This window comes from Pseudovirgaria hyperparasitica (genome assembly GCF_010093815.1).
Source record: "Pseudovirgaria hyperparasitica strain CBS 121739 unplaced genomic scaffold EJ05scaffold_1, whole genome shotgun sequence".
In the NCBI taxonomy this organism is placed as follows: Eukaryota; Fungi; Ascomycota; class Dothideomycetes; order Acrospermales; family Acrospermaceae; genus Pseudovirgaria; species Pseudovirgaria hyperparasitica.
The window spans coordinates 933642-959831 of NW_022985549.1; the positions used below are offsets into that span (position 1 = coordinate 933642).

The 26190-nt window shown below is 49.5% G+C and overlaps 16 protein-coding genes across 16 annotated transcripts; 5 read left to right on the forward strand and 11 right to left on the reverse strand.

Moving 5' to 3' along the window:
• Positions 1–104: 104 nt before the first annotated feature.
• On the reverse strand, positions 105–960 carry EJ05DRAFT_506409 (NAD(P)-binding protein; the record flags this gene model as incomplete). Its single annotated transcript, XM_033747817.1, has 2 exons — positions 105–811; positions 921–960. The coding sequence occupies 2 exons, from the start codon at positions 958–960 to the stop codon at positions 105–107; spliced, it is 747 nt and encodes a 248-aa protein (XP_033605170.1).
• Positions 961–2770: 1810 nt separating this feature from the next.
• On the reverse strand, positions 2771–3194 carry EJ05DRAFT_10538 (uncharacterized protein). The gene has a single exon (XM_033738975.1). It carries the CDS (start codon positions 3079–3081, stop codon positions 2866–2868), a length of 216 nt encoding a protein of 71 aa, XP_033605171.1. The 5' UTR covers positions 3082–3194; the 3' UTR covers positions 2771–2865.
• A 113-nt stretch (positions 3195–3307) lies between these two features.
• On the reverse strand, positions 3308–5929 carry EJ05DRAFT_459498 (PalH-domain-containing protein; the record flags this gene model as incomplete). Its single annotated transcript, XM_033742579.1, has 2 exons — positions 5621–5929; positions 3308–5569 (listed from the first exon to the last, which is right to left on the reverse strand). The coding sequence occupies exons 1-2, from the start codon at positions 5705–5707 to the stop codon at positions 3308–3310; spliced, it is 2349 nt and encodes a 782-aa protein (XP_033605172.1). The 5' UTR covers positions 5708–5929.
• Positions 5930–7076: 1147 nt separating this feature from the next.
• On the reverse strand, positions 7077–8314 carry EJ05DRAFT_529984 (uncharacterized protein). Its single transcript, XM_033748945.1, has 2 exons — positions 7952–8314; positions 7077–7881 (listed from the first exon to the last, which is right to left on the reverse strand). Exons 1-2 carry the CDS (start codon positions 8270–8272, stop codon positions 7357–7359), a joined length of 846 nt encoding a protein of 281 aa, XP_033605173.1. The 5' UTR covers positions 8273–8314; the 3' UTR covers positions 7077–7356.
• Positions 8315–8453: 139 nt separating this feature from the next.
• On the forward strand, positions 8454–9556 carry EJ05DRAFT_471675 (uncharacterized protein). Its single transcript, XM_033743012.1, has 3 exons — positions 8454–8713; positions 8784–8961; positions 9057–9556. The coding sequence occupies exons 1-3, from the start codon at positions 8710–8712 to the stop codon at positions 9112–9114; spliced, it is 240 nt and encodes a 79-aa protein (XP_033605174.1). The 5' UTR covers positions 8454–8709; the 3' UTR covers positions 9115–9556.
• Positions 9557–9947: 391 nt separating this feature from the next.
• EJ05DRAFT_471677 (disulfide isomerase TigA) lies at positions 9948–11327 on the forward strand. Its single transcript, XM_033743013.1, has 2 exons — positions 9948–10553; positions 10604–11327. The coding sequence occupies exons 1-2, from the start codon at positions 10043–10045 to the stop codon at positions 11179–11181; spliced, it is 1089 nt and encodes a 362-aa protein (XP_033605175.1). The 5' UTR covers positions 9948–10042; the 3' UTR covers positions 11182–11327.
• A 109-nt stretch (positions 11328–11436) lies between these two features.
• On the reverse strand, positions 11437–12443 carry EJ05DRAFT_430255 (eukaryotic rRNA processing; the record flags this gene model as incomplete). The annotated part of the gene is made up of 2 exons (XM_033741546.1): positions 11437–11744; positions 11801–12443. Coding segments are annotated over 2 exons (951 nt in total), but the record flags the coding sequence as incomplete, so codon positions are not given.
• A 508-nt stretch (positions 12444–12951) lies between these two features.
• On the forward strand, positions 12952–13361 carry EJ05DRAFT_495590 (uncharacterized protein; the record flags this gene model as incomplete). Its single annotated transcript, XM_033746268.1, has 3 exons — positions 12952–12999; positions 13077–13185; positions 13264–13361. The coding sequence occupies 3 exons, from the start codon at positions 12952–12954 to the stop codon at positions 13359–13361; spliced, it is 255 nt and encodes an 84-aa protein (XP_033605177.1).
• A 127-nt stretch (positions 13362–13488) lies between these two features.
• On the reverse strand, positions 13489–14998 carry EJ05DRAFT_10793 (uncharacterized protein). The gene is made up of 2 exons (XM_033738983.1): positions 14868–14998; positions 13489–14813 (listed from the first exon to the last, which is right to left on the reverse strand). Exon 2 carries the CDS (start codon positions 14679–14681, stop codon positions 13689–13691), a length of 993 nt encoding a protein of 330 aa, XP_033605178.1. The 5' UTR covers positions 14682–14813; positions 14868–14998; the 3' UTR covers positions 13489–13688.
• Positions 14726–15708, reverse strand: EJ05DRAFT_471678 (uncharacterized protein; the record flags this gene model as incomplete). The annotated part of the gene is made up of 2 exons (XM_033743014.1): positions 14868–15708; positions 14726–14813 (listed from the first exon to the last, which is right to left on the reverse strand). A coding segment is annotated over exon 1 (236 nt), but the record flags the coding sequence as incomplete, so codon positions are not given.
• A 222-nt stretch (positions 15709–15930) lies between these two features.
• Positions 15931–18809, reverse strand: EJ05DRAFT_447129 (Metallo-dependent hydrolase). Its single transcript, XM_033742264.1, has 4 exons — positions 17422–18809; positions 16997–17373; positions 16537–16948; positions 15931–16472 (listed from the first exon to the last, which is right to left on the reverse strand). Exons 1-4 carry the CDS (start codon positions 18447–18449, stop codon positions 16145–16147), a joined length of 2145 nt encoding a protein of 714 aa, XP_033605180.1. The 5' UTR covers positions 18450–18809; the 3' UTR covers positions 15931–16144.
• Positions 18810–19437: 628 nt separating this feature from the next.
• EJ05DRAFT_495593 (uncharacterized protein) lies at positions 19438–19941 on the reverse strand (the record flags this gene model as incomplete). Its single annotated transcript, XM_033746269.1, has 1 exon — positions 19438–19941. One exon carries the CDS (start codon positions 19939–19941, stop codon positions 19438–19440), a length of 504 nt encoding a protein of 167 aa, XP_033605181.1.
• On the forward strand, positions 19812–21544 carry EJ05DRAFT_471681 (uncharacterized protein). The gene is made up of 2 exons (XM_033743015.1): positions 19812–20402; positions 20454–21544. Exons 1-2 carry the CDS (start codon positions 20101–20103, stop codon positions 21376–21378), a joined length of 1227 nt encoding a protein of 408 aa, XP_033605182.1. The 5' UTR covers positions 19812–20100; the 3' UTR covers positions 21379–21544.
• Positions 21545–21781: 237 nt separating this feature from the next.
• EJ05DRAFT_471682 (uncharacterized protein) lies at positions 21782–23189 on the reverse strand. Its single transcript, XM_033743016.1, has 3 exons — positions 22927–23189; positions 22720–22877; positions 21782–22670 (listed from the first exon to the last, which is right to left on the reverse strand). Exons 1-3 carry the CDS (start codon positions 23111–23113, stop codon positions 22251–22253), a joined length of 765 nt encoding a protein of 254 aa, XP_033605183.1. The 5' UTR covers positions 23114–23189; the 3' UTR covers positions 21782–22250.
• A 427-nt stretch (positions 23190–23616) lies between these two features.
• On the forward strand, positions 23617–24288 carry EJ05DRAFT_481625 (UBC-like protein; the record flags this gene model as incomplete). Its single annotated transcript, XM_033745090.1, has 3 exons — positions 23617–23785; positions 23879–23982; positions 24070–24288. The coding sequence occupies 3 exons, from the start codon at positions 23617–23619 to the stop codon at positions 24286–24288; spliced, it is 492 nt and encodes a 163-aa protein (XP_033605184.1).
• A 488-nt stretch (positions 24289–24776) lies between these two features.
• Positions 24777–25829, reverse strand: EJ05DRAFT_10984 (uncharacterized protein). Its single transcript, XM_033738994.1, has 4 exons — positions 25585–25829; positions 25340–25528; positions 24979–25272; positions 24777–24924 (listed from the first exon to the last, which is right to left on the reverse strand). Exons 1-4 carry the CDS (start codon positions 25707–25709, stop codon positions 24855–24857), a joined length of 678 nt encoding a protein of 225 aa, XP_033605185.1. The 5' UTR covers positions 25710–25829; the 3' UTR covers positions 24777–24854.
• Positions 25830–26190: the final 361 nt, after the last annotated feature.

Sequence of the window (26190 nt, forward strand, 5' to 3'; positions counted from 1 at the left end):
CAAAAAATAACACTCTGTGCATCATGTCGACTTCTCTCCGTTGTCTGTAAAGTACGTGCAAATCATCGTTGTCCTTCCATCTCGCAAACTACCCCCAACACATTTCACCATTCCATCTCCTTCATCACCCCTCCCTCCTCCGCCCAGAACCCACTCTTCCACCTCCCCCTTTCCGCACAAACCAACTCCACAACCACGCCCGCCCCTTCCAACGGATCCCTCTTGCCCCTAAACCCATTGAATGCCGTCCTACAATGCCCCGGATTCGCCAACTGAAACAACACCTCCTTTTCCGTCCTCGCCATCTCCAGCGTCAACACATTCAACGCCACCTTACTCACACTATACGGCACGCTCGCCGCCGGCGGCATATCCCCCCTTGCCAAAGCCGCAATACTCGCCCTCCCCGACGACACATTCACCACCCTCGCATCCGCACTCCCACGCAACACCCCCAGAAATGCCCCCGTCACCGCCGCAACCCCAGTCACATTCACCGCAAACGTATCCGCATACGCAGCCCTCAGCCCAGCCCCGTCGTCCGCGGCCGCGGGAGGTGGTATCGCCGCATACCCAGCGTTATTCACAAGCACATCCAACCCGCCATAGTCGCGCACGACGCACTGCACAGCAGCCGCAATGCTGGCGTCACTGGTAACGTCCAGCTCGAGGGCGGCGAAGCGTGCTGTCAGACCTAGGGCGTGCAGGCGGGCTATTGCGTCTGCGCCGCTGGTTGCTGAGCGGGTGCCGAGGAGGTATGTGTTTGTGGGCTCGCGCGTGGCGAGGGCTTGGATGATGCTGAAGCCGATGCCTGGGGTTTGGGTGTTAGTTTGTGGGCGTGTGCGTGGGTTGTGGTATTGGTAGTCATGGTTTTTTTTGCTGGGGGTTAAGGGGTGCGTAGGGGGTAGGGGAGAGCGGACCGCGGTTTGCGCCTGTGACGAGGATGGTCTTTGGGCCCATGGTCTTGATTGATTAGATGGATGGGGGAGTGTTTGGAAGATGGTGGAAGACGGAGTGTGACTGTAGTGCTTTATGTATGATAAGTGTGATATAGAATATATGTCATGTATGCGCTCTTGCTTTATATCAGATGGTGCTGTGTGCAACAATACTCGGATTTAACGCCAAGAACACACTACATCCGTCACTTACATCCGCGATCGACAGAACCAAAAGGGAGGCCAGGAATTTTGGGGGCTGTTAGCCCAATCTGGTAATGTATAAAAGAGCTAAGAGCTTCATGTGATTTCTGGAGCGAACTTTCGATGACGATGAATCGGCCTGGTATTCCAACGATTTTTTTGTTGCGATTTATGAATTTACAACACCACCAAACAAGCACATTCGGCCATACCAACCAGAAAGCAAGCGGTCCCGTTCGCTCCCGCCTATTTAAGCTGGTTAGGGGTGGATTAGTAGTTAGGTGGGTGACCACTAGCGAATACCCACTGCTGAATGTTTTGCGCTTTTTGACATTTTGGATATGTCACATTATATTCTATTCAGGATTGTATAAGTCTAGAATTTCATAGCATCCCTTTCTCTTATTAGTAATGCGCCCGTATGGACTTTACTCGTTTATATTGTACAAAGCGTTGGTCCTCGCCTACTGGTTGGTATATATACGATGATGGTCTTCATCCTCACTCAATCAATGATATCAATTAAGGGCCTCAATACTCACCCTTACGCTTCTCATATAACCCCTCTTCCCAATCCGCACTCAGACCTCTTCCGCTCATTCCCTGGTCTGATTAACCTTGACCTTACTAGCATCAGCACCTCAAGGCGTAACCTACGGTACATCCCATGCTCCCGAGACTTCCCTGAGCTCCTTCCTGGTATATAACATCGCCAAACCTTCCCCATCTCAAACACCAAGTGTGTTCCCCCTGCTCTGCCGGCACTTCTGAGGTGATCACGCACTTCTGCTCCAACATCGCAGTCGCTCGCCTCTAGTAAATCTGGTTTGTGCAGCAGTGCGGGGCGTGCATCTTCTGCACACTATGAACCACCCCAGTTTTTCTTTCGCCCGTAGTCGATTTTTCTCGGGATTTTAGCTAGTTAGCAGCCACTTACAGAACGTCACTATTTCTCCATAGTTGAGTAGTGGGTTGCTTCTGCCATGCTGGAACAGACATTCGCGCCGGCGCCATCTATCTCAAACGAAGTTTCAATTAATAAAGCCTGACATACGTCGGACGAATAGGAAGAAGAAAACCAAGGAGCGCATTCATTGCGATGGATGGGTGCAACCAAATGAGAAAGACGCGATCAGATTACTAAAAAGGGGTGGTGGTTCCACCTCAGCCCAGCCCATCCCAGTTCATGTTTTGACCGATCGACACGTGGTCGGAGAAATTGGCATACCACGTGTAAAGTTCGGGGATTAATTGTTAGATATATCTGTACAGTATGTACTTCTCCGGAGGAAAGAGTGGCCGATCGACGATGTAATCTGTTGGGAGTATTTTCTTCTTCTTTATGCGGTCCTGTTTCGGGAGGGGGAGGGGAGCAAGGACGTATGCTAGGTGCATGATAGCTAGGGTGATCTTTGGGGATGGAAGGCGGCCGCGGTGTCAAAGGAGATAGGATCTCGAGTGAAGATTGGCGGAGGAGTAACTGAGCTGAATATCCGCCATGAAGAACCGATGGGAGGGTATCATGAAACGTCAATGTGCAGTAGGGCACTCACGACATATGACGCGCAAGATGGATAGCTAAGACAACGGTGGACGTGAAAAGAGGGAATCGAAAGGAGCAAGAGGAATAAACAAACGGATATCAGATTCTATGACAAGGCTTGTGAAGTTGATTGGACGTGATTTCTGCCTGTTTCGATTGGACTTCCGAGTCGTCTGAAATTCAACGACATATATGTGAATTTACATACATCTTCATGGCTCGTACCATGGTACCCGATGCAATATCCCCAGGCCTGACATGCCAACACATGTCCACTGTTATAATCCATCGCCGCCAACTATATACACACTGACATGCTACTCCTAGTGCAACTCCCTTTGCTCTTATGCCCAATCGTAAGGAAAGAAATGAAGGTGGTATCCTGCACGAACCCATGAGTAATATCCTGTACGCCTTTAACAGGCTGCATGATAGCAGCGCCAACCTCGGAATGCTCCTACATAGTAATAATTCGAATTCCCCGTATCCAAAATATTGGTATTTTTGAGGGTCAGTTTAGACCCCTCGCCATTGTAACGCCCGCTGAATACGCCTCTCCATGTCCTTTGAAATTCCAATGCTACGCAAACGCCCTGTGATGCTTTGAAAAACTAATGCGACTCTAGCTTCCACGCCTTGTGATTCCTGGTAGAGTCTCTTGATCCGTCCTTGAAGCGTTCACAGAAGCGTGCGATTGCGTTGGTGAGCGGAATGGATTCGCCGGCGCAGTCGAGATCGGAGAGACTGGTGATATAGGGGAGCTGAAGGGGCCTTGAGCAGTCCGCCCATCCTGGTCCTGATTTTCGACTAGCAGTGTCTGCAGGCTCAGTGTAGCCTGGCTTGTAAAAGTCCGTGTGAATGAAGTAGAGCGTGTCCGGGAATCTAGTTGTTGGTCATCTCCGGGCCCAATTTCATTGGATGACGCAGCGAGTGTACGTGAGTCCAAACTGTCGGTCTGCTCATATCCCTGATTTTGTTCCTGTTCTGTTTCTTGTGCTTGATTTGCAAGGTAGTTAGGTGACCAGGTTCTCCCCCTCGGTTGGGCTGGGATGATCGTGACGGGTAGCACCATCTCCTGTGGCTTACCACCGGCTCGGTCGCGTATTCTTTCGCTTTGCTCTGCAGCAAACGCTCCGAACCGGCCCTTGAGGTCCCATCGATCAAATTGTGGTGGTTGCGGTTTCTCTGATCTTACTGGCTTCTCCATACCAGTGTCTTCAACGATACGTCCGCCAAGCACCTCAGCTGGAGGTTCAGCGATCCTCCTTCTGAACGGATTGAGCGGTGACATATTTGGCCACCGCCATCTATTTCTAGTAACTGCAGGTTGAGACTCTGGATCTGGCTGCCAGTCGTCATGGTCTTGAAGGCCTTCCTTACCGAAATATGGCTCGGTGTTGGTTGTACGTGCCATTCGCGGTGGAGTCTGTTGTGGTGGCACAGAAGCTTGGCGAGGTAGGGGAGTCATTGGTTCATTCATAGTATGATAACGAATGGTGTAGACGGTGTTCGTTGCGCTCGTTGTGTCAGCCCGACTCACCGGGGACGCAACGGGCAGTGGATGCCTTGGTTCCGGAGATGGTGTGTAACCTGGGACTGTGGGAGAAATATTCGTGGCACCACCTCTTGCGTCCGTCGACCGTGAATGTACTCGTCCAAGCGGAACCATAATTGTGCGCTCAAGATTCTGTGACCTTCGTCCGAAACGATTAGTGATACCGTGCCCATGATGACCTGAAGTATATCCGGCACCGCCACCAGACCTTCGGTTACGATCGTTCCGATGACTGGGCCAATTGACTTCTTGATGTGGCGAGTTCTCTAGCATATCATCTCCGTCGAACACCTCTCGTCCTAGAATCCCATCTTTCTTTTCGTCCCTTTCCAATGCCTCTATTCTCTCTACCCATTCCCATACCACTACACTAGCTGCTGCTGCTCCGACCCAGCGAAAGTAATCACCCCAACCGGCTACGTTATAGTTTGAGATGTCGATGATGAAGAATATGAGGGGGGTTAGAATGGCGACGATTGATAATACGGCGACAACAGCCATGTTGGGCATGAGTTTGTGGTAGAAGGCGTAACGTCGTTTCGTGAGAGCGTAATATATGACCCAAGCAGCGTAGAGCATGCTCAGAGCGCATTGAAAAAGGTAATTGAGAGCCGGAATCGCGTCAACAAAATGCCTTGGTTTTCCATCGTGTTCGGTAAGAAAATTGTTGAGGATGCTGAATGTCATGTCGAGGACGATGAGTCCAAATCCGGTCCATTTGATAATGACCTTCTCTTTGTGTCGTGAAAATAAGCGAATCAATGTCTGGACTTGTGCCAACCACAAGAATATATCCGATATAATGCGTGAGATCTTGATTTCTAGTCCGCCAACAACTTCTCTTCGTAATGACTCGGCGTCCATGAAACCTTGGTACCATTGGGCCTCCGCGACGCGAAAGGTGTCAGCCGTTGCAATCGTCAACGAGATCGCGACGGTTAATGCTGCAATCTTCTGTAACCAAGGTCTGGATCCAACACCGATGACTGATGCGCTTCCACTGGCACCACTGATCATTCCTCGTCTTCCCAAAAGCCCTGATGTCCCGCCAGCACCACCCATGAAGAATGTTCTTGGAGTGATGACCAACATGATGAAAAGGAACCACGCGATAACGGTTGCAGCGCCGGTTGCATACACGATCGGGGTTACGGACGCGTTGAATGACACTTGCATGTCAGAGCGACTTCCTGGTCCGACCAAAGTCGATCCAACTTCGTACACGCTCGTACATTCTGGTGTAAGGACGGCGTCGGCGGTGAGAGTTATGGTCGTGGACGCATCAATACTGATTACGCCAAAGGAAGGGAGCGTGTACGGCGAACAATGCTATAGTATAGTCAGTACATATGTTCACGTCGTAAGTCGCGATATGCATACATGTGCGATGGTTGTCGTCGTCGTCGGCGTCGCCGCCGCAGGGACATTCCATATTTGTCTCCGGTCGTGGTGCGCTGCCGATAGCATTACTCCTCGACGGTCCAGCGACTCAACACGAGGGGCCTATATCGATAGGGGGGTCATTTAGAGAGAGTAGTCGAGCGGTTGTGTAGGTTGCATGACAACGAGGGGCGTGGCGAGGCTTGACAGTGTCAATATGGTGCAGATGGAGAGGCGGGAGAAGTGTATGCGATGGGGGACCAAGGGTTGTCCAGCCTTGGAGTAAGCTTGGCTCGAGGTGGGTGGGTGGGCGGTCGGGCAGGAGCGTGAGGGAAAGAAGGATGGAAACCGGGATGGGGATTAGGGACAAAACCCGGGGGGGCCTGGGCCGGCTCGGGGCAGCAAAAGGCTAACGTTAGGTCAGCCTGGTCAGATATCTAGTCCTCAAATGTGCTGGCTGGCTGGCTGGCTGGCTGGCCGATTAGTGGCTGGAGTGAGAAAGTCCCGCTGGCTGACCGGGGGAGGGGGCCGAACGGAGACAAAATGATGCGTGCACTCATCGGTGCTTGGCCCAAATGCTTCAAAGTGCGCCCAGCGCCATGTCTGTCTCATTCAGTAGTGATTTGCAGCAAAGAATCAGCCAATAGCAGGGTCCACGGTACACTTCCTACTGTTATATGGCTTGGTCAACACACCATAGATCTTGACGCCTTTGGTTCACAGAAATCATCTACGGATGCTAATGACAAGAGAAGGATCCGGCATTCTAGAACTGTACGATTATAAATAGTACTTGTTAGATCCGTGCAGATTCATGAGATAGGTGTGACGGCACTGTTTCGCCGCTGTAGAGCCTACCGAACCCCACTATTCCTTCACCTTACAGGTGCTGATCCACTGAAACGGGAGATGCGACATCGTCAAAACATTCAACCGCGAAACTTCGACTTGATAAACAACAAGCGTCTTTTAGTGTGTTCACTGTTCACCAACAGACCTGTCTTCCTTACCCCATAACGCTTCCAGGTTAGGTCATAAACTTCCAATCGAACATCTGACGAGACAGCGGGGCTGCATTAGGCCAGGTTTGTACTTGTATCAAGCCTTTGATAGTGCGTTCGGTGAGCACACGGGTGGTAAGCTTCAAGATACATGGCGGATGTGCCGTAGCTTAGTGTTGCGACTCCTTCTTAATAGTCTCTCTTCAATGACGATTATGTTACCGACCAGAGCAGATGTTGATATGTATCATAATTGCAAGTTTTCGTAGTGCTCATAGCCTGTCCGCAGATATATATATATATACATATCAGTAGTAGACCACAGCTGCTCGAGACATAGACTGATCGGAGCTGAAGGATGCGAGCGGCATGTCAACAAGTTACAGCCATGTCTATTAATTAATTACATGTGCACCCAATGCAGTGCACTTGACCACTCCTTCGTACACGCAGACCTTACGAGCTACCAGCGTAGAATTTGCATCATGTCATTGTTCTCACGTACCACAAGGCTTACTTCAGGGACAGCGCATCTGTTACTCACCTACTTCTGTTCATTGGCTCTAGCTATATGCTGAGGCAATCGTATACTGTTGTCTCAGGTCTTGTCGAAAGGTATTGAGTATAGATTACCATTGAGTCTGGATCCAAATATATTACATGAAAATGCTACTAAGCCGGTCAGCGCCCCCATCTTTCAGTAATACATGAGCCTTTGTATCCATTAGTCTTGATTCACTTCAAACCCAAGAGGAAGCCGCCACCACCACCTTGCTTGCCCTCTCCATTGCCCGCACCACTCGGTAGGTATGACACATTGGGATTGTTGGCTAATAGTTGCGCAATGTCTTTCTGTGTCTCGATTCTTCTAATCAGAACGAGTCCATCACCACTTTTGGCAACAGCCTTAGAGATGGTGTCTGCTGCCTCGGCCTCTCCTTCCGCGCGAATGACATTTGCTTGTCTCTCTTGCTCTGCTTTTTCGACGATGAAACGGGCACGCTCAGCCTCTTGCTGGGCAATCTGTTTTTCTTCGACGGCCTTGGTAAATTCCTTTCCGAAAGTCATATGCGTGATGGAGACGTCCTCGAGGGCGATGTTGAACTCCTGGGCACGCTTCATGAGGTCGTTTCGGATACGATTCGAGACGGCTTCACGTTGGGTGATTAGTTCGGCGGCATCGAATTGGGCGACGATGGCTTTGAGGACTTCATTTCCTATGGATGGAAGGACACGCTCATCGTAATCTTGGCCCAGGTTCTGTAAGATAGAGAATTAGTATATCAAAGAGTAGTGCCTAGCCAGGCTGATACTTGTTAACGTGACTTACTTGATAGATCTTGGGTAGCATCGCGACCTCTGGTCGGTGAAGTACCCTCAATGTTAAGCTAACCATCTGCAAGTCCTTGCTCCCGGTGGTTGTCGAAATATTTCTTGGCTTTGTGCGAACATCAAAGACGATGCTCCTTTGTAACCACGGTACGAGGAAGTGTGTACCCTCCTGAACAACCTGTTCCTTGACTCCGCTGAGCCTATCAAAGATAACAGCTCGAGTGCCACCCTTGACGTCGTAGATCGATGCTTGGACGGCCGAGGCCATGATAGCGGCAGGTACCGCAAGCTTGTAGAGAAGACCAGCAGCTTGAGCCATCTTGGAGGATCTATCGAGGTATTCGGTAGGGATAGGGGGCTGATGGTGGAGCTGGTGTGCAATGTTGTCTTTTCGCGACCAACGATGGTACATTTTAGAGCTTGACCTTTCACGTGATCAATATAGTCCGAGCTCAAGACCGACCTTCAATCTTCAACTTGCGAGGTTACGATTGCGTCCCAATCACGCAACCCCATCTCCCCCTCACAAACGGCAATCACGTAACCCACCGCTACACATCAATTACAATGGCTGGCGGCGGACATGGCCCAGGCGAGTCCAAGCTCCCTGGCGAGTGAGTGTTTCCAGTTCCTACACCTCGGTCTCTCAAGGCGGCGCATTCGTATGTTGACGAGAAATGCGCAACTTCACAGTCTACTTCTGTATATGAAGATCCGCTGACATCTACGTATAGTTATCATGCAGGCTGGGGCTCCATGAGTACGTCATCAATTGCCTATTCCACCTTCATCTTCATCCACTACCACGATCGCTAACCGTAATCGAATAGGTAACCTGAAGCAAAAGGGCGTAACTTCGTATGCCCTCTCTCCTAACCGACAAAGGCCTCTTGCAGGTGCGCTTAATGCTGCCGTATTCAACACCTTTCGCCGCACAAAGGCCCAGATTCTGTTCTGGGCTATTCCTGGCGTGTTAGGCTACTCAGCAATGCAATGGGCTATCGAAAGGTGTGTCTATCCTCATCCGTTGCAAGGCAGAATACACGATTCTCTCTCCCAGTCCCCGTCCCCCAAGGGATCAGTGCTGACTTTCCGGCTCGCAGGAACGAGTACCTAAATTCGAAAGCCGGGATTGCCGAATTCGGCGGCGATAATGAATAAGAGGCCTTTTTAATCTGATATGTACAAAGAGAAGAATACACTACTAAGTGGAATGTAAACTATGGCGGATACTCGATACACCAAAATGAAGTCTCTCATATCAAATGTCACGTACCAAGAACGAACTTCCGCAGCCAATCAGGGCGAGTATATTACTTATGCTCTCCACGATCCTACCTCATTATGAAACCTAGCACATGACGACAAATCTCATCAGAGAATGTGCGTCACATCAAGGAGCGATTGGCACGAGATGCATCGGCAGACCTGAAGAAGCTTTAAATTTGCATTGAACAACATAGACCACCTTAAATCTAGGCCGCCGGCTAGAACATATTGCTCTTGTCAGTTAAGGATGATCGAAACGAGTCACTACTGCAGGACCAAACGAGTACCTGGTGCACATTAGGCAGCAAGGATGAATGGTCTACGACAACGAAAACTTGCCCTGTTATGAAGAATAATGCTGTGATATCGCGACTCCTGTTTACGCCCTAGACTTAATAAACAAGCTCCCTCGAATGAGCAGTCCCCAGTTGATCTTCAGAACGCTGGCCTGGCAGTTCAGCGCATGCAGGCATCGAATATAGTTTTGGTAATGCTATAGCAGTCATCGCGGGTGCGTCTACTATTAAGCCAAGTGATTTTAGAACAACCTTGGAGGATTAATGAGTCCTCGTGAAGTGATTAGAATAGCCGTTGCAGGTCAATTGATTATTAGCTCGAGAAGCAATATATTCTCATTCGTTAAGGATAGCTTTCGAGTTGCGGTGAGGACATATATGATCAATGGGAAACGTTGCTTCTTCGCCGCAGCTCGCTTACTAAACTAACCTGAACAAGTGGCGGCACAAGTGTAGGGAGACTTATATAGAGAGCTCACCCATTTTTGATACCCCTCTAGCCATCTAATTACATATCTTGCAAAATGGTAGCCCTCACCTACCTTCTCACCGCGCTTCCCCTCGTTATACGGACTGTCGCCGCCTCTGACGTAGTCGAGCTTCTCCCGAACACTTTCGACGATATCGTCCTAAAGTCTGGCAAGCCCGCCCTTGTAGAATTCTTCGCACCATGGTGCGGACACTGCAAGAACCTTGCTCCTATCTATGAGGAGCTAGGTACTGCCTTCAAAGCGGGCGACAAAGTCACCATCGCAAAGGTCGACGCTGATGCTCACAAGGACCTGGGCAAGCGCTTTGGAATCCAAGGATTCCCCACTCTGAAGTGGTTCGACGGCAAGAGTGATTCCCCAGAGGACTACAATGGAGGAAGAGACTTGGAAAGCTTGACTCAATTCGTGACTGAGAAGAGCGGCGCGAAGGCAAAGGGACCGAAACAGGAACCCAGTAATGTCAAGATTTTGACTGACAAGAGCTTCGCTGAGACGATTGGGACCAACAACGTACTCGTCGCTTTTACTGCACCTTGGTGTGGACGTACGTCTTTCATCCGTAGTTTCCTGCTCCGTACTGACCCTGAGATTCAGACTGCAAGAATCTTGCGCCCACCTGGGAGAAGCTCGCAAACACATTTGAAGCCGAATCAAACGTCACCATCGCCAAAGTTGACGCTGAGGCCGAGAACTCAAAGGCTACTGCCTCTAAGCAAGGCGTCAAGTCTTACCCAACCATTAAATTCTTCGCCAAGGGCTCGACCGACGCCCAGGATTACACCGGTGGACGGTCTGAAGAAGACTTTGTCATCTACCTCAACGCTAAGGCTGGTACACACCGTGTTGCGGGTGGTGGTCTTGATGTCTATGCTGGAACAATCAAGGCTCTGGATGAGCTTGCGGCTGAATGGGTGCTCAAGCCCGGCTCAGATGCACTGAATGCCTTGACTCAAGCAGCTCAGGATGCAGGTGATATCAGTGCTGAGTACTACCAGAAGGTCGCGAGCAAGCTCACCAAGGATGAGACCTTTGCTGAGAAGGAATACAAACGCCTCCAGGGTCTGCTTGAAAAGGGCGGTCTTAGCACTAAGAAGCTTGATGATATCACCAAGCGAAGCAACGTGCTCAAGAAGTTCCAGAAGAAGCTTGAGGAGATTAAGGATGAGCTGTAAGCCCGGATATCTACTACACTGCACGGTGCGACGCAGGTTATCTTAACATATATATGCACACTGGATTGTACGCTCTTAGATAGTGTATAACATGGATCAAATAGTGCCATTAGCATAGGAATTGATATATTCTCCCTCATAGTTGAACGTGCCTGGAATAAAACGGCAACCAAGACGCCATGCAATGCATACTTTTCGAAAAATAGAAAGACTAGGTTCATGCAATACTTTCGCGACATCTTAAAATTTACCTGCTCTCCTGGCTTTCCCAGGCCGTTTCACAGCACCTGTTTTCGTCTTCTTGAATCCGGGTCCGTCCTTCATACGTTTTCCAGGGAACGAGCTGGCGTCTGCGCTTGATTGTGCGTCATTGCTCTTTGCGAATCGCTTCTTACCACCAAATCCATACTTCTGGTCCTTCTGTGCACGCTTGAACTTGCCCTTGGACTTGTCGTCTCCACGGCTAGTGGTCTTCGCGCGTTTGACGGGAGCGTCGTCCTCTTCAACGCCGACGTCAAATAGATCCTGCTCCGTTTCGTTTGCAATAGGGGCATTGGCACGTTCTACGTCCATGGTTAGCTGATTCAGTGGTACAAAAGGAATTTAGAGCAGCACTTACTCCTCTTCAAGATATTGATCTTCTCCAAGGTATCCCTCTTCGCCTTATCTCTCTCCTGCTGCTTCGCAACCTGCACCTGCTTGCCGAACTTTTTGAGGTCCCTCTGTTTCCGTGCCTCCGTCGCCGCTTTCTTGCTCGCCGCTTCGTCGATCAGCTTCTGCTTGATCTTGCCCATATGTTCGTCGCTCTTGACCATTTCCGCGAAGTAGTCATTTGGCCGCGTGAATGGCACGCCTTCTTTCCTGAGCAACTCTTGGCCTTTCTTGGCGGCTTCTAGAGACTGCTTGTAGAATGCGAGCTCGCGACCTAGATCATCGTCGATGTCGGCGATTTCTATGGGCTCCGAAGAGGTGATAACCTGGTTTGAGGAGAAAGGCAGGTCGGCAGGCAGAGCGATGCTTTTGAGTGCGGAGAGTAGGGCAGCTTTGTTGTTTATTGTGAGACGCTGGTGTGGAAGGATATCGCCCTTGTCGTCTGAGGCTATAGAATCGAGGTCTGATAGAGGGATGTCCTCGTCCTCGTCTTCATTTTCAGCGTCATCATCGTTATCCTCGCCGCTGCTGGAGTCTGTCTCATCAATGTTTGCGGTGTCGAATTCCTCGTCTACCTCCTCGCTGTCCTCGTCTTCCCAGGCCTCCTCATCTGCACCGTTGATCTTCACACCACCCTCATCTTCGTCCGCGGTGTTCTCGCCATTGGCATCCTCCCTGATGACTTCCCCATTTTCTATAGCCTTTTGTAACTTCTTCTCTTTTTTGGCCTTCGCTTTCTTCTCACCCTCTTTCTGCTTCTTTTGGCGCTTCTCAGCAGCAAAGTCACGGCCTTGATGGTGCGCTAATGCCGTCTTGAGCTTATCTGCTCGAGCCATAATCACAAGTTCGAATATGGAGCCTTTTTGGGTGGTGTGTATGGAGGTAGCTGCGATGCGCAAAAAAAACTGGTTGCGTTCGGGAGAGTTTTAAGAGCTACAATGTTCCAGAAACTTTTTGGCGCTAGCGAAGCTTTCCGCGACTGCGGGGCGGAAGCGCGCGAGGGAGTGGAGGTCCCAAACCCCAGCAGTTGACCATGAGCTCTGATACGAATCATCTTGCTCTACAGCAACAAGTCCAATTCAGCGCCTTCTCGAAATATACGATCCAGTACTGTTAAACATGGTAGACAAAGATGAGCCACATACCTTCCAGGTCGACGATTCTCTTGTGAGTACCAGCGCCCCGAACCGCATACCCAATTATGCGCCTCCGCTCAGCACATCATACTAACACGTAGCTCGCAGTCCAGGATGAACGAGAATGCCACAACCGAATTGAGCCAGGCCGTCGAAGAAATGCTGAATAGCATCACAACAAAGTTCTCTGTTGTGTCCGCAGAGCTTCTGGAGAAGAGTACGCGTGTCGGGCTGTGTCAGGACCCTTAGGACTGACATGACATGAGTATCTTCCATACTAACATGTTTTCCATAGTGGATGAAATGTCCAGAAGACTGGACAACCTGGAAACTACGATCCAGGCCAGCGCGAGGAGTCCGGCTAAGGGTGAAAGCAGTAAATCGGGGGCTTGAGTCGCAAAGGGCAGGACATCATGGGTACGATTATACAGAGCATTGCGACGGCGTCAAGGGCAGGCGGTAGCGAACAAGCATTTGCATAGTATGTTAGCAGACTCAATCAGCACCGCAACTAATGACCAATATCGTAGCACAGATACATCATTTCTAAGTACATCCAGCATTCAAATTTACATATATGCTAGCGACTACTGATCCGAGTGCTCAACAAATGCAGACCTCTAACAATGCAGATACCCCTGAAAACCATGACTCCATCTAGAATGCCTTTTCCGGGTCCTTGTCATGTCTAATACATATCAGAAATATCTTGAACAACCTTTAAAGGTGTTCACCACTCCGACGCGCCTCGTCCTTCAACCGCTGTTCTTCCCTCTCAAACCCACCCCCCAAAGCATTCTCCGGCGTCAAGTAGCTTGGAAACGTACTAGACTGTCCCGTCTCACGAGCACCTATCTCGCCTGACACTAGCCCATTGCCTCTGGAAGGCCGGTAAGGCGTGTAACGCTGTGCCAGACTATCGCCAGCTGAAGGGTGCCGTTGGTGGCCTGAGATGGCACTGACTTCCGCCCCATCTAGTAGCGCAGGTTCCTGCTGGATGCCTTGCGCATCGCTACCGACCAGGGGCGACACCTTATGGCTGAGTGTCGGAGTTTGCTGCTCGGCGTGCTGGCTCCCTGCGAATGAGCTTATAGATCCGGAGTTGGGTGAGTGGTCTCTTATGACGACTGTAGAGTCAAGTTCTGCTCCCTCGGGGCCGGGTGTGTATGGTGTATCGTGTTCGAAGGACTCTGCATTCCAGGGACCGCTGGACATATGCTTTGCGTATCTGGACGGGGGGCTCGGGAACGTACTGCTTGCAGCTGTAGACTTTGTCTCGTGGTCTATGTAGCCTGAGAGAGGGATGTCGCCGCTGCCCCTTGTAGCATGTGTGTAGGACGGATCGTGCGACGCACGATTCTTCTTGATGCAGAAATGCCACCCCAGAAATGCGCCAATGAGGACAGCACAAATGGCGGCGACGATTATGCCAGCAATAATTCCTTTCGAGATACCGGGGGATTCGTCTACGTTACCGGATATCGTATCTCCTGTGGATGTAGGTGCCGAGTTTGCTGTTGATGACCCTTGCGATGCAAAACTCATTCCGGGTGATCCAACTGGTACGCCTGTTGACATTGCTGGATTGTCAACTTTTGTCGCATCGTATGTGGTTGTTTTGGCAGTCGTGTCACAGTATATTCCGTATTGACCACCGGCATTTTCCAGTCTGACGCAGTTTGGCGCTGCTGAATTTGTGCTATGAAAGAGCATCAGATTCCGGCTCTACCCCCCAAGCAAGTAGGAACTTACCAAAGAGCGCATCCACCGGTGTTGTGATCACAGTTCCTCGTCGCGATATCCGAATATGGTACGCACTCTGTTCGAGCATAGCATGTTTTGCCCCTGTAAGCCAGTTAGCACGGAGGTATCAATGAAGGTGTAAGTGCGCATCCTCACTTGTCACAGCAGCCCAAATAGTTGTTGACTCCAGAGTAACAGTATTGAGTGCCGCCTCCACATTTCACTGCTCCATGTCAGGGACAAATCAATAGTCCGCTGATTCACTTACAAACACCGGCACCATCGCAATTCGTAACATCCTCGTAATTTCTTTTGGCTAGGAAGGCTCCATTCCCGCCATATAATTCGTTCGGACTCACTCCTCCTACAAACGGCGTGGGCTCTGGCAGTCTCGCACTCGGCGTGATAGCATGCGCCGCGACTGTCAACCCCGGCACACAGCTCAACCACAAGGCCGCAGTCGACAACCGTTCAATTGTCAGGTTTGCAGTTGGAACCATCACGAACGAAGACTGGGTAATGAGGAAATAGACTAAGAAAGAGATAGTAGAATGAGGGTAGAAAAGGCAAAGAAGGGCTGTGGAAGGTTCGTGTTCCACCGCCCTGTTGATCAATTTCCGCGTGTCAAAGAGCTTGGATACGAGACTCTATGTTCAGTCCTGTATGCGACAAGTGATTCGAGGAACGATGCACGACGTCGCTTTGATCAGTTTCTCATGTTGTACAAGGCAGTGCTGATTGCTCAATGTGGCCCGAGAAAATGGTCCGTGGCACCCCGTCGACAATGTTTCTGCTGTAGTTTTCTACAAGTCAATATAATGATGAGAGTCGCTTTACGGGTCGTTATCGTTCGCGAGGAGATATTGCATCAGCGGTAGAGGTTCCGCATAGGAAGCCCGGGAGGGACCAGGAAGACTATTTAGATAGAGGGTGGATCACAAACAAAATTAGCAGCGCGCACGCACGGGAATAAGCATTGCGATGTGCAACTGAGTAGTTGTAGAATGTGGATTGTGGAGTTCGAGGGCTGCAAACGGCGTAAATAGCTTAGCGGGCGCAGCACTATATTGGGATGCCTGAGTGACCTGAAGAGGGCGCAGGCGCAGTTACTGAACGGCCCCATACCCTACATCCTATCGGAGCAGGTACCATCTTACAAATGTGATCATTATCGTTTAGTCTATCTCAATCGCGATTTGAGACTTCTTCTGAAGACATTGCCGTCTTCGCTATGCGCTACCATCTCGTTATCAACAAATCTAGCAAGTGGTAGGGTATGCCTTACAGACAGTACAATACAAGAGTGTACGTTCCGTGGGCAGAACCAGACACTGGAGTCCCAAGATGCCTGCACTATCCTAGCCATATACTCTGAGCATGCATGATCAACCTAAAGAGGTGGTATACCGAGTCGCTGATGATGCTGAAGAGATCTAGCCTATGGATTTCGAAACGTAGCTCGCAGGCTGAAGCTCGTAGGGGATGTTTTCGTCGATTCTTAGTTGTTCAATCAACTTTGTGCTGTTGTGGCTGATATACTTGGACGGGAGCTTCGTTTGGTCCCAATTGTTCTCGTATTTCTTGACAATCATATCGCAGAAACCCTGCCACTTCACATCGAACTTCCTGACCGCATCTTGCTTTTGTGATTCGTTCAAGCAACTGTATTTCAAGCTCCATAGTGCAAGCTGCTTCCAGCCATGTAGATTCATTCGTGTCCAGCCGACCATAACCTGGTAAAACTCGTACGAAAGTGAATTACTGGCAAAAGCGCTACTGTCAGTCATTTACTCTACCACTGGGTCTAAGCAAGACAGCAACATACCTGAAAAGGGACGGGTTGTCGCTGTTTAGTGTGCAAGGAATACCTGCTTGTAATAGCTGAGGAAAAGGATGCTCCTTGGCATTTCGACAAAGATGCAACAGTTCATTTGATATGGGGCACAGCTCTATACATATGTCGGCCTGTTTGAATCGCTCTATAAAGCGTGGTGTATGTCGTGGCAAGGCAAATCCGTGACCTATTCGCTTGGATCGAAAGCTTACAGCATCGTATAAGTTGGAGTTGCTAGGGTCGAACGACCCTCCACGATCCATTAGAGTTTCGCCAGCGTGAAACATGAATGGTATAGAGAAATCTGGTCCCATCTTCCTACAAGCCTCTTGCATGTAAGCGAGGTGCTCAATGTATCGGCCTACATGAAAGACCCTGTCTTCAGCTCCGACAAGGTCAAATCCTGTCAAAGTTAGTGATTTTCCGAGAATGTCTAACTTCTTAAACATACCACATATTAAGTCAGGATACTCGGCCTTGAGCTGGAGACAATTGTCTACCTCCTTCCACATCATGGACTTAGGAATAGAGCGCGGTGTGCAATAGATGATTTTGATGCCATAGGGGAATTCGTCTATCTTCTTGCGCGCTTCCTCAATGATAATCTTGATCTGGTCCTTGTGGTCAAGTTTGAGTGACTTCCCATCATGACCGTGCTGTTTGTCACTGGGAATTACTTTATCGAGCCACATGGGACGAAGTTCGGCATACATGATTCTGTCTTTGACCATTTCATCGATTGCGGCGCCGATATACCACTTGAAGGCCGTTTCATAATTCAAAAATCCCTTGAAAGCGCGAGTGCCTTGATTGAAACGAGCCCAAATGCTAGTACTGTCAGCCAGCTTATCTATAATTAATGATTGTGAAACTCACCCATTGACTGTCTGTGTTCTATCATAGACTTCTGCTTCGCTCAGTACCATTCTTTCCTTAACCCAATCTACATGACTAATGGTGATGCCGACTTCTGGGGCAAGCTTTTGGTATGCTTCTCTGAAGTCCGACCACATCATCCAGCCCTTGTAGTCAGATTTGTCCGGATTCTCAGGCTTCGTAGCAGCGAAGCCAGGATGGCGATCACTGAATATGTCGCCTCTGTAGCTCAGGTCTCGATTGTCGGGGTGGACGGCAACTTGTATTTCTGCATTGTCAAAATCTTTTCTGATCAAGAGTGGGGTTTTGCTGGCTATGAACATCGAGTTGTCTGCGAGCTGATCAGCTCTCCTGATCAGCTCAGCTGGGAGAATTTCAGCATTGAGGTGTAGATGCAATAGTGCCCCTTTGGGCATCTCTTTCGCAATATCATATAGTTTACTCATTTGATCGATCCGAGTCTTGTTTGTCAAAAACTGACCGCCCATATCTCGAGTATATGCGGATGGAAGTTCCTCTGTCGGGTTGTTACCGAAGGGTGCTGTGACATCAGCTGCCGATCCGACTTGCGCAGGATCGTTCTCAACTACACGTTCGAATTCGCGAATCTTGTAGATAATACGTGCGGCCTTTCGTTCTGTCTCTGTGGCAGAACATCTTGCATCATAGTCCCATGAATGGTCAACGTCTTCAACTACAAGCCGTTGCCTCTGCCACTTGGCATCTTCATAAGCCTTGTTTAGTGCATTGACGCCTAAATACGAGTCTTCATTACGCCCTATTTCCTGTTGTTCTCGTTCCTTTTCATACAATTCTTTAGCTAACTTGACCTGTTCTACTTGCAGTTCCTTCTCTGCTTTTCGATCATTCTTCTTGGCCAAGTCCGTCAGTGTTTCTTCTATTTTTGATAGTCTTTCGCTAATTTCCTGGATTCGGTCGCGAAGGCGTCCTGGCTCAATGGCTCTTAGTCCTTGGAGTGTTGCTAACGCTGCTGTTTTCTTCTCCTGTGACATCAGCGACGCAGGCATGCTGACTATCTGGATGTCAGAGGCGGATGCCTTTGTCTTTAATCGAAAGCTGCGACGCGAAGGCTTCGAAGTCAATGTCTTGCAAGAATCACGGGGAAGTTTTTCGGAGTCTTTGCTGATTTGAGTGTGTTTTCGTTCTCCCTTTGACCTGAACTTGGGTTAATAGAATTAGAAGAGGAATACTGTATACGGGAAATGAGACATTTCAAGTCCCATTCGAACAAAAACACGAGACTTGTAGACTCTAGAAAGTAAACTGAGGGGCACACACTGGGAACCTGAAAATGGACGTGGAAACTTGGCCAACCATGCCGTCAGAGATGGTACACTCGTCACTTTCGAATCTGACTCAGACTCCGATGGCATTCTTTTTTAAAAATCAGGTAGGCAGGCTCTCTGTCCCGGTCCTCATTCCTGAAGATTGTCGTTGAAGCACAATTTTAGTGCGAATGCGGTATGCGTTGTGCAGCGCAGTTGAGGCTGTAACACTGGTCGTTCTTGAAGGCGACGTACACTATATCGCTACGCTGTGCTGCAGGAAAGATCATCAGTAAGGCGATTGACTGCACACATAGTAATGAAAAAGTCAAGATTGGATTTCAAGATCCGACCGCAGAACCGGCCTTATAGCCATGTGAGAAAGTTCAACAACTACTCGGTGTGGAGCAAAGGCTACAGCTGCTGCGCCTCAACGTCGGTCACACCCTAAATGTCCTAAATGATACTGTGGACAGAAAAACGGCCAGAGATAGAAGCGTTTACAGTCTTGAATATTTCAAGAAATGTTGACAGTCCATGTATCTGTAGGCATGTCTGGCTGCGAGGACATTTTGCAAAGACAAGAACTGACAATGACTTTGACAGGAATGAAGATGGGTCACGCGCGCACCGCAAGCAGCTAAGCAGATACGAAAATGCGCAAGAAGAATGGCTGCCACATACTGAGATGATTATAGGTCGCGAGAGCCCTGTTTCCTTCCTCTGGAACTTATCGCGAGGGCTTGAGGACGTTCTTGACGCTGTCTTCGAGTCTCAGAAGCCGCCGAGGCTCAAATGAATTGTGGATGGGAGACTGGATTGGGCCGTGCTGCGCAGAGCACTGGTTTTGGCGGGTCCACGGATCGAGCTGCGACAACGTATGGGGCAAGTACTGGATGTATGTTCTTGGTTTGCTTTTTCTAGGCGCGCGCGACAGAGTAGATAGAGGGGAGACTTTGGATGAGGATGAGTTCACGATCCCCGTACGATCAGACGCGATGTGCAGCCTATTCAAGAGCTTACTGATTGCTGGGAGCCTTATGGCCTGGCCTGGGGTGGCCAATTTAGGTACATTGAAGAGCTCCCCTCTAAAAAGCATCGTAACCTGGACACCCGCGAGGCTGAAGACCATTCCGTTCTCGACAATGCACAGCAGGATGTCGAGGCTATGCCTTTGCAACTTGCATTCTTGACCTACGAAACCCTTACCTCTCTCCTCTTTGCCCCCTGGCATGCGTCACACGTATCAAGACTTTTCGCCGCTGTTCGTGCCGCTTGTTGATTTCGGAAACGCCTTGCTGGCTCGCCTCTTGATATAATACCTCTCTACGCCTCCCTCATTAGCACTCATGTCTACGCCAATCAAGGTCATTAGCACTGTATCATAGTCGAAATGTCCAACTGCAACTGCGATAACAATGCGTTATCAGCCGGCCTAACCTTCTTCCCGCCTCTTAGGGAGCTTCAGCTAGACATCGTCGGTTTCCTCGCCATCCTCGGTGAAGGGTCGATTCTTGCAAATGCTCAAGTTTCTTCACTATCAAAATGGATGTTTGTTCCCCGGCTTCTACCAGCTCCCCAAGCTCTGATGCGGCCTACTCGACCTTCACGGCTTCAACAAAGTCAGGGCTTCGTGACAGCAGTCCACTCTGGGAATAGTGCAAGTGCTATCAATCATATTGGTAACTTAGTCTTGTAGGTTCCACTGTCACTTTCACGGCAGACCATTGTCTAACATTAGAATAGAGATGCTGAAAGCATGGATGCCTTCTCGGTACGCTGCGTGTCCATCGTCCGCGACCCGAACAAGCCAGACGTCAAAGCGAAAACTGCTGCCCCCCTCACAGTTGTGGCTGGCTTTGGTTGTATCTTGTCTATTGCCCTACTCGCTCTTGCTATTTGGCAAGGCGATGGTTGTGCCATGCTCGCCGACATCCTCCTATCCTTTCTCTCAACCCTCATCGGATTTGGAAACAAATGGTCGCTGCAGCTCCCGAAACGTAAACAAGTCCATGGAAAAGTTCCACCAGGAGATGTGGTCATACGTTATCCCAAAGGAAGTTTCCTGGTTGTGCAATGCAGCGAGGATGTGGCAAGAGAATTGTATTTTGCGCCGGAAACGATCGATTATTGGATACAGAAGCCACCTGTTTATCGCTTGCTCTCCTTGGTTGGTACCACCATGCTTATGTTTGGGGTCATATTTCTGGGCAACTCTACACCGCAACTTCAGATAGGGTTTGCCGCTGCATACATGATACTTAACGCAGCGTACTGGATCGTAGCTGCTTTACCCGCGAAAATGCACTGGAACACCAGCACTTTCAGAATCAAGCAGCATCGCTTTGCCGACAGCAGTCCAGATGCAGAAGAAGACAAACGTTTCGCGTCCAAGAGCAAAACATTCACCCAAGCACTGTGGAAAGTCATCGTAGTGACAAAGAGCTGGGACTGGGTACGTCGTGGTGGCGCGGCACCTCAAACCGCTGCCTGGGACGAGTGGCTACACGATGCAACAGTGGCTGCCAAGACCACCGATAGTTTCAAAGATGAGAGAGGCATCATCAACTGGCAAATTCCTGACCATTTTGATCCGCAAGTCCATCTGGTTGACCTTATCTCGAAACACGAGAACCAGGGCAAAACGACAAGTTACCAGGTACGCCAATAAATTTGACCTGGGTGCAACTGCTGTTGACTCTACAGCAATCTGAATCTCGAATGAGCACAGAGATCAACTCCCGGCTAGAGGAAATCGAAGAAACAGGCCACCATTTCTCCACCAACCAAAGACGCCAGGGCACCACCTTGGAAATAAACAAGGACAAATAATTTTTACCTGAGCAATGAGTTTACGACATCACGAATACCAAAAGTTTACGAGCAGCCGAGACTCCACCCTAGACCCAACATGCGGGCCAATTGGATACCACACTGCGGTAGCATTGTTAGCGATCTTTTTCGAAGAATTGTTTTGAATATCTGAAACGCCATATACGAGGGGCATAAATGCCCCGATGACCTGTCCTCGAACAAAGAATGGTCTGGGCATATTTGCCACTAGACGCAGCGATCTATACATTTATCATTAAGACATACTATCGCTTCCACTAAGGCGCAGACTTTTGTTGTCTGCGTATACAGTTGAGCATGCATATGACTGCAAAGACACGGCGTTCGGTGGGCATCGAAACTATCTCATCATACATAATCTTGTTCATACTTTGAGTCATATATCATATCATTTTTAATCTACAACCAAACCCCTTCCCTAGCTTCGTCATCTGTGAGCTCGCTTGGAGGACTTTACTTGTGGTAGGCAATCAAGAGATGCGTGCGTTTGGGGCTATGCTGCGAATTGTGGCGTCGACCTCGGACTATTGTGGCGCAGCACGACATTGCTCCTGTGGCAATTTTTCTACCCTCCAAAAGTTCGTATATGGCCGGTCAAGCTTCATAGCATCACCCCTATCTTTGCCCGGCTTGGCACCACAGATTGACAACGCTTTTGTGATAGTCGTACATAGTACAGACCAAAGCTTCTCAAGAATTTCGACGCCATCGTTGCTCTGACTCCACCTTTTCGGCGACTTTGCTTCGCACAAAACTAGTCAGATTATGTGCCGGCTCGTCTAATCCGACCATGATGTCTTCGTCCTGGTCTTGGCCTACAGGGTCTGTGCACATCTTCTCTGCAACCTTGTATGCTTCCACGTACGCATTAAACGAGAATGTCCCGCTGCTTTCAGATATCAGACAGCGGCCGCGTTGGCTAAATGTGAAAACGTGGAGCGAAGTTGCGGAGCGAATGCCTTGCGGTGTTGGGGAGAACGTGGGAACGTCCTGGTGATCTCGGGAAGAGAGAGCGACTAAGATGGAAGAAAATGTCATGCTGAGCGGGAGAGCGGAGGATAAGAGGGCGAGCAGGGCGGTTTGAAGGAGGTGTGGGAGAAGTGGAAGCGACTGATGAGTGTTAGCTTGGTAGACGGGGCGGGTAGTAAAGTCTGCGTACACATGTGGAGGCAGTAGGACTCATGCTCTCCTCACTTTCTTCGGGGAGCGTCATGACTTGAAGAACAATCTGAATGAGCGAGCGGGGTAGCTTGCGCGTGAGGATAACACTACGGAGAAGGGAGTGGATGATGCTTTCTAGATGTCGCTCTTTAGGTGCTTGTAAAGCTGTCAGCTAAAAGTTTCAATGATCGTGTGTAATACATACAGCCGACACCTACGCTGGGTCTGACAATCACTTCGACGGCAGCTTCTTCAGGTAATTCGTCCCTCCTTGTTACCTCGATCGGTCCATTGACACTGCCCAGGATAGAATAGCCTCCATGGCTATATGTCGCCGAGCCATCTGCGCGATGTAGAGTGGTGAGTCGTGCATTGGGTGCAGAGACAGTCATTATTCCACTGCTCGACCATGAACTCTTTTGAAATCAGGAATTTGCTAGTGGTGAACGCAGAAGTGGATAGACGCTTGGACCTGGACGCGTCTGATGACGTTCCCGGCCCGGATCGGATCATGGATCTACTCGACTCATCTATCTGTCTACTGTAGCGCGACTCTTAGTAGGGATCTACCTATCTATACACCTATCAGTCTTATGATTCTAATCTATGATAAATAGAAAATCTATTATAATAATATGATATCAGACATACACCAAGTAATAGACATAATTATAAGAATTTCTATGTTTAGTTAACATAAAAGAATAAAGCCTGTTAGTAGTCATAAGTTTCGCGCCAAGCAAGCTTGCCGAACCAAGGCCTAGAGGGGAGAACTTGTAGCTAGAGAGCTCCATGGTGGAGAGCTACATGTGAGCACCACTTACAGCCCCCAACGCGTCTTATTATTCTGCTGAACTCTAGGTACTCTTACTGCCTTCAGATACTCTTGGTTAAGATGGCATCTTCCTCACGCTTCCAGTCCCCTACAAAACGTCTGCTCTCTGAGCTACAAAGCTACCAAAAGGATCCAAACTACGTTCTATCGCACCTAGGCCCGGTCAACGATGACGAGTTGATGAAATGGACAGCTATCATGGACGGAGTCGAGGGGACACCATATGAAGGTGGGTCGGAAACAGAGCCGTTGCTCGACGAGGAAAAACCGATGTGTGGAAGGTAGCTTGGGTACACCGAGACTAACTCTGGCTGTTCTACAGGTGGACGTTGGCTTTTGGGCATAAACATACCGTCGAATTACCCGCATACGCCTCCAGAAATCACATTCAAGACACCAATATGTCATCCGAATGTGAATTTTAAGGTAATTATTCTCCATCGCCGCTGTGCATCTCTCATGCAAACAGCCTCATGTATTGGGATACACTAATTGAGCTGACGGACTAGATAGACTGGTGAAATCTGCCTTGACCTTCTCAAAACTGCGTGGACACCCGCATACACAATCTCGTCCACCATGACCTGCATTCATCAGCTGCTCACCGACGGTGCGGCAGACAGTCCATTGAACATGGACATTGCCATGCTCATTCGACAAGGGGATAAGGCAGGTGCAGAAAATTTGATCAGATTCTATACACAACGAGAAAGATATAATGGGAGGACGTGACCAGTTTCTTCGGCATGCGATGGCGGTATATACCTGGTGGCCTGCCGGCAAACGAATGACGCAGCGTTTCAAGATTCCTTACGACGTTTCTCAATGCTGTCGTCTCGGCCAAGGTCTCGCTTGCTTTGTTCCTCGCTGCTCTATCGAAACACAATCCAGGGCTCATGCCAGGAATGCTAAATGCAATCATCAAAAGGATGCTGTGGTTCTATAAATAGCGTTGAATTCGGATTTCAGACGAGGCACCGTTATGAAGAGTACGGCAACATGTATGCGACAGCAGAGTCTACAAACAGCCGTCGTATCAACCTAGGTATAATAACAAAAATAGCTGCAGCTCCACTGTCAATGAAAGAACGCGCGCCAGCCCAGGCTTTCGATATCTCATACAGCCGCCTCGTGTGCCGATAAGACGCGCGCGTCGCTCGAATACTGCGCGGCAATGCATCGAATAAATTCCGCAATCAAGAGCCTGTCATACGCTTGTTGAAGACCGACGCCAAACCAAAGAACGCCTAATTACATGCACAAGACAACACTAGAGTCCATACCCCAGCCCTATCGCTTCATGCCAAGCACCTCATTAACCTTGAGGCTCGTGCATGGTCGTCTGTTTGAGCGAATTGACCTGCGCAGCTAACCACCTCGTTCATGAAACGTCGTGTGTTCGTTCGGGCAGCTAGAGCTTACCGTCCATTTATTCCTTCGCCAGCTACCTTCAACCCCGTGAGACTGCGTGATTGTTCCTTCGAATATGTGTTCTGTTCCATCTGCTGCGGATATGACTTTGGTTGAGTAGTTGGTAGAAGATATTGCAGGTGGTGTAGGTGGCGGCGATCTTTGTTGCGCCTTATGAGGCTGCGAGTGCAGAGAGGTTGTGGGAGTCGGCATTGGGGGCAATAGGCGCGGATCGTATGGCCCAGGTAATCGCTTTGGGGGTTGCGTCCACGGCCAGAGAAAGCTTTTAGGAGAGCCTTCGTGGGCCTTTTCTTGGTCTGGCATTGGCATCTTCTTTCTCTGTCTATCTCTTATCAGGAATGAGCACGCATACCAGAATATTGCAAACAGCAGGAGAATGGCGATGGAAGCCGATTGAGATAATGTTTGGGCTGGGCTATCTTTAGCATGTCCCAAATATAACAAAGGGTCCATAGGCTGCGCGATATCCGAAGGCATATCTAGGGCTGTGACTCCACGCCGCAGCTGCGGGTTCTGGACCTGCTGCCACGAGTCAAGCGGCCTACGTTCGTTGTTAATTAGTTTTATCTTTCTTGAGACCTGAAATTGGCACGCTACCTTCTTCCTTGTCTATAGGATGGAATTATAAGCGCTAGGAGTATAACGAGGAATTGATATAACATAGGATAGCAGGCTGACCGATAGAAGCCGGGTATGAGGCAACGTATCAATGGTAGAGCCATCAACAAGTTCTCACAATCTTGGACAGTATATGCATGCGGTTAGAGTATATATATATGCTGTTTACAGTCGTTTCCGAGTTCCGGCATATGGTGTTGACAGGAAAACCTCGCCACGGCCGGGTCATACAGAAGCGCATTGGAAGGCGGATATAGCGCGGAGGAGTAGGCCATACGTGCTGATGATGGTGAGTGCCTTGCTTCACTGAGGATAGCAACATCGTTCCCGAATGTGCTAGATTCCGAGCATCTCACGATGGCATGAAGGCTGCTTTCTTGCGCGGCCGAATAGTCAGGCGTGGGATCTCAGCTCTGCCATCTAGATCCACCTAGGCCCACATAGGAAATCTGGTTGTTGATGGAAGGCGACCGTCACGCCATCAAGCAGGCGGTAGCGGATACAGGAATGGGGTTTCAGCTGTCTTCCTACATTGTGGCGGGTGGCGCCTGATGAATACAGCTGCGGGCTTGGAGCTTGCCTGGT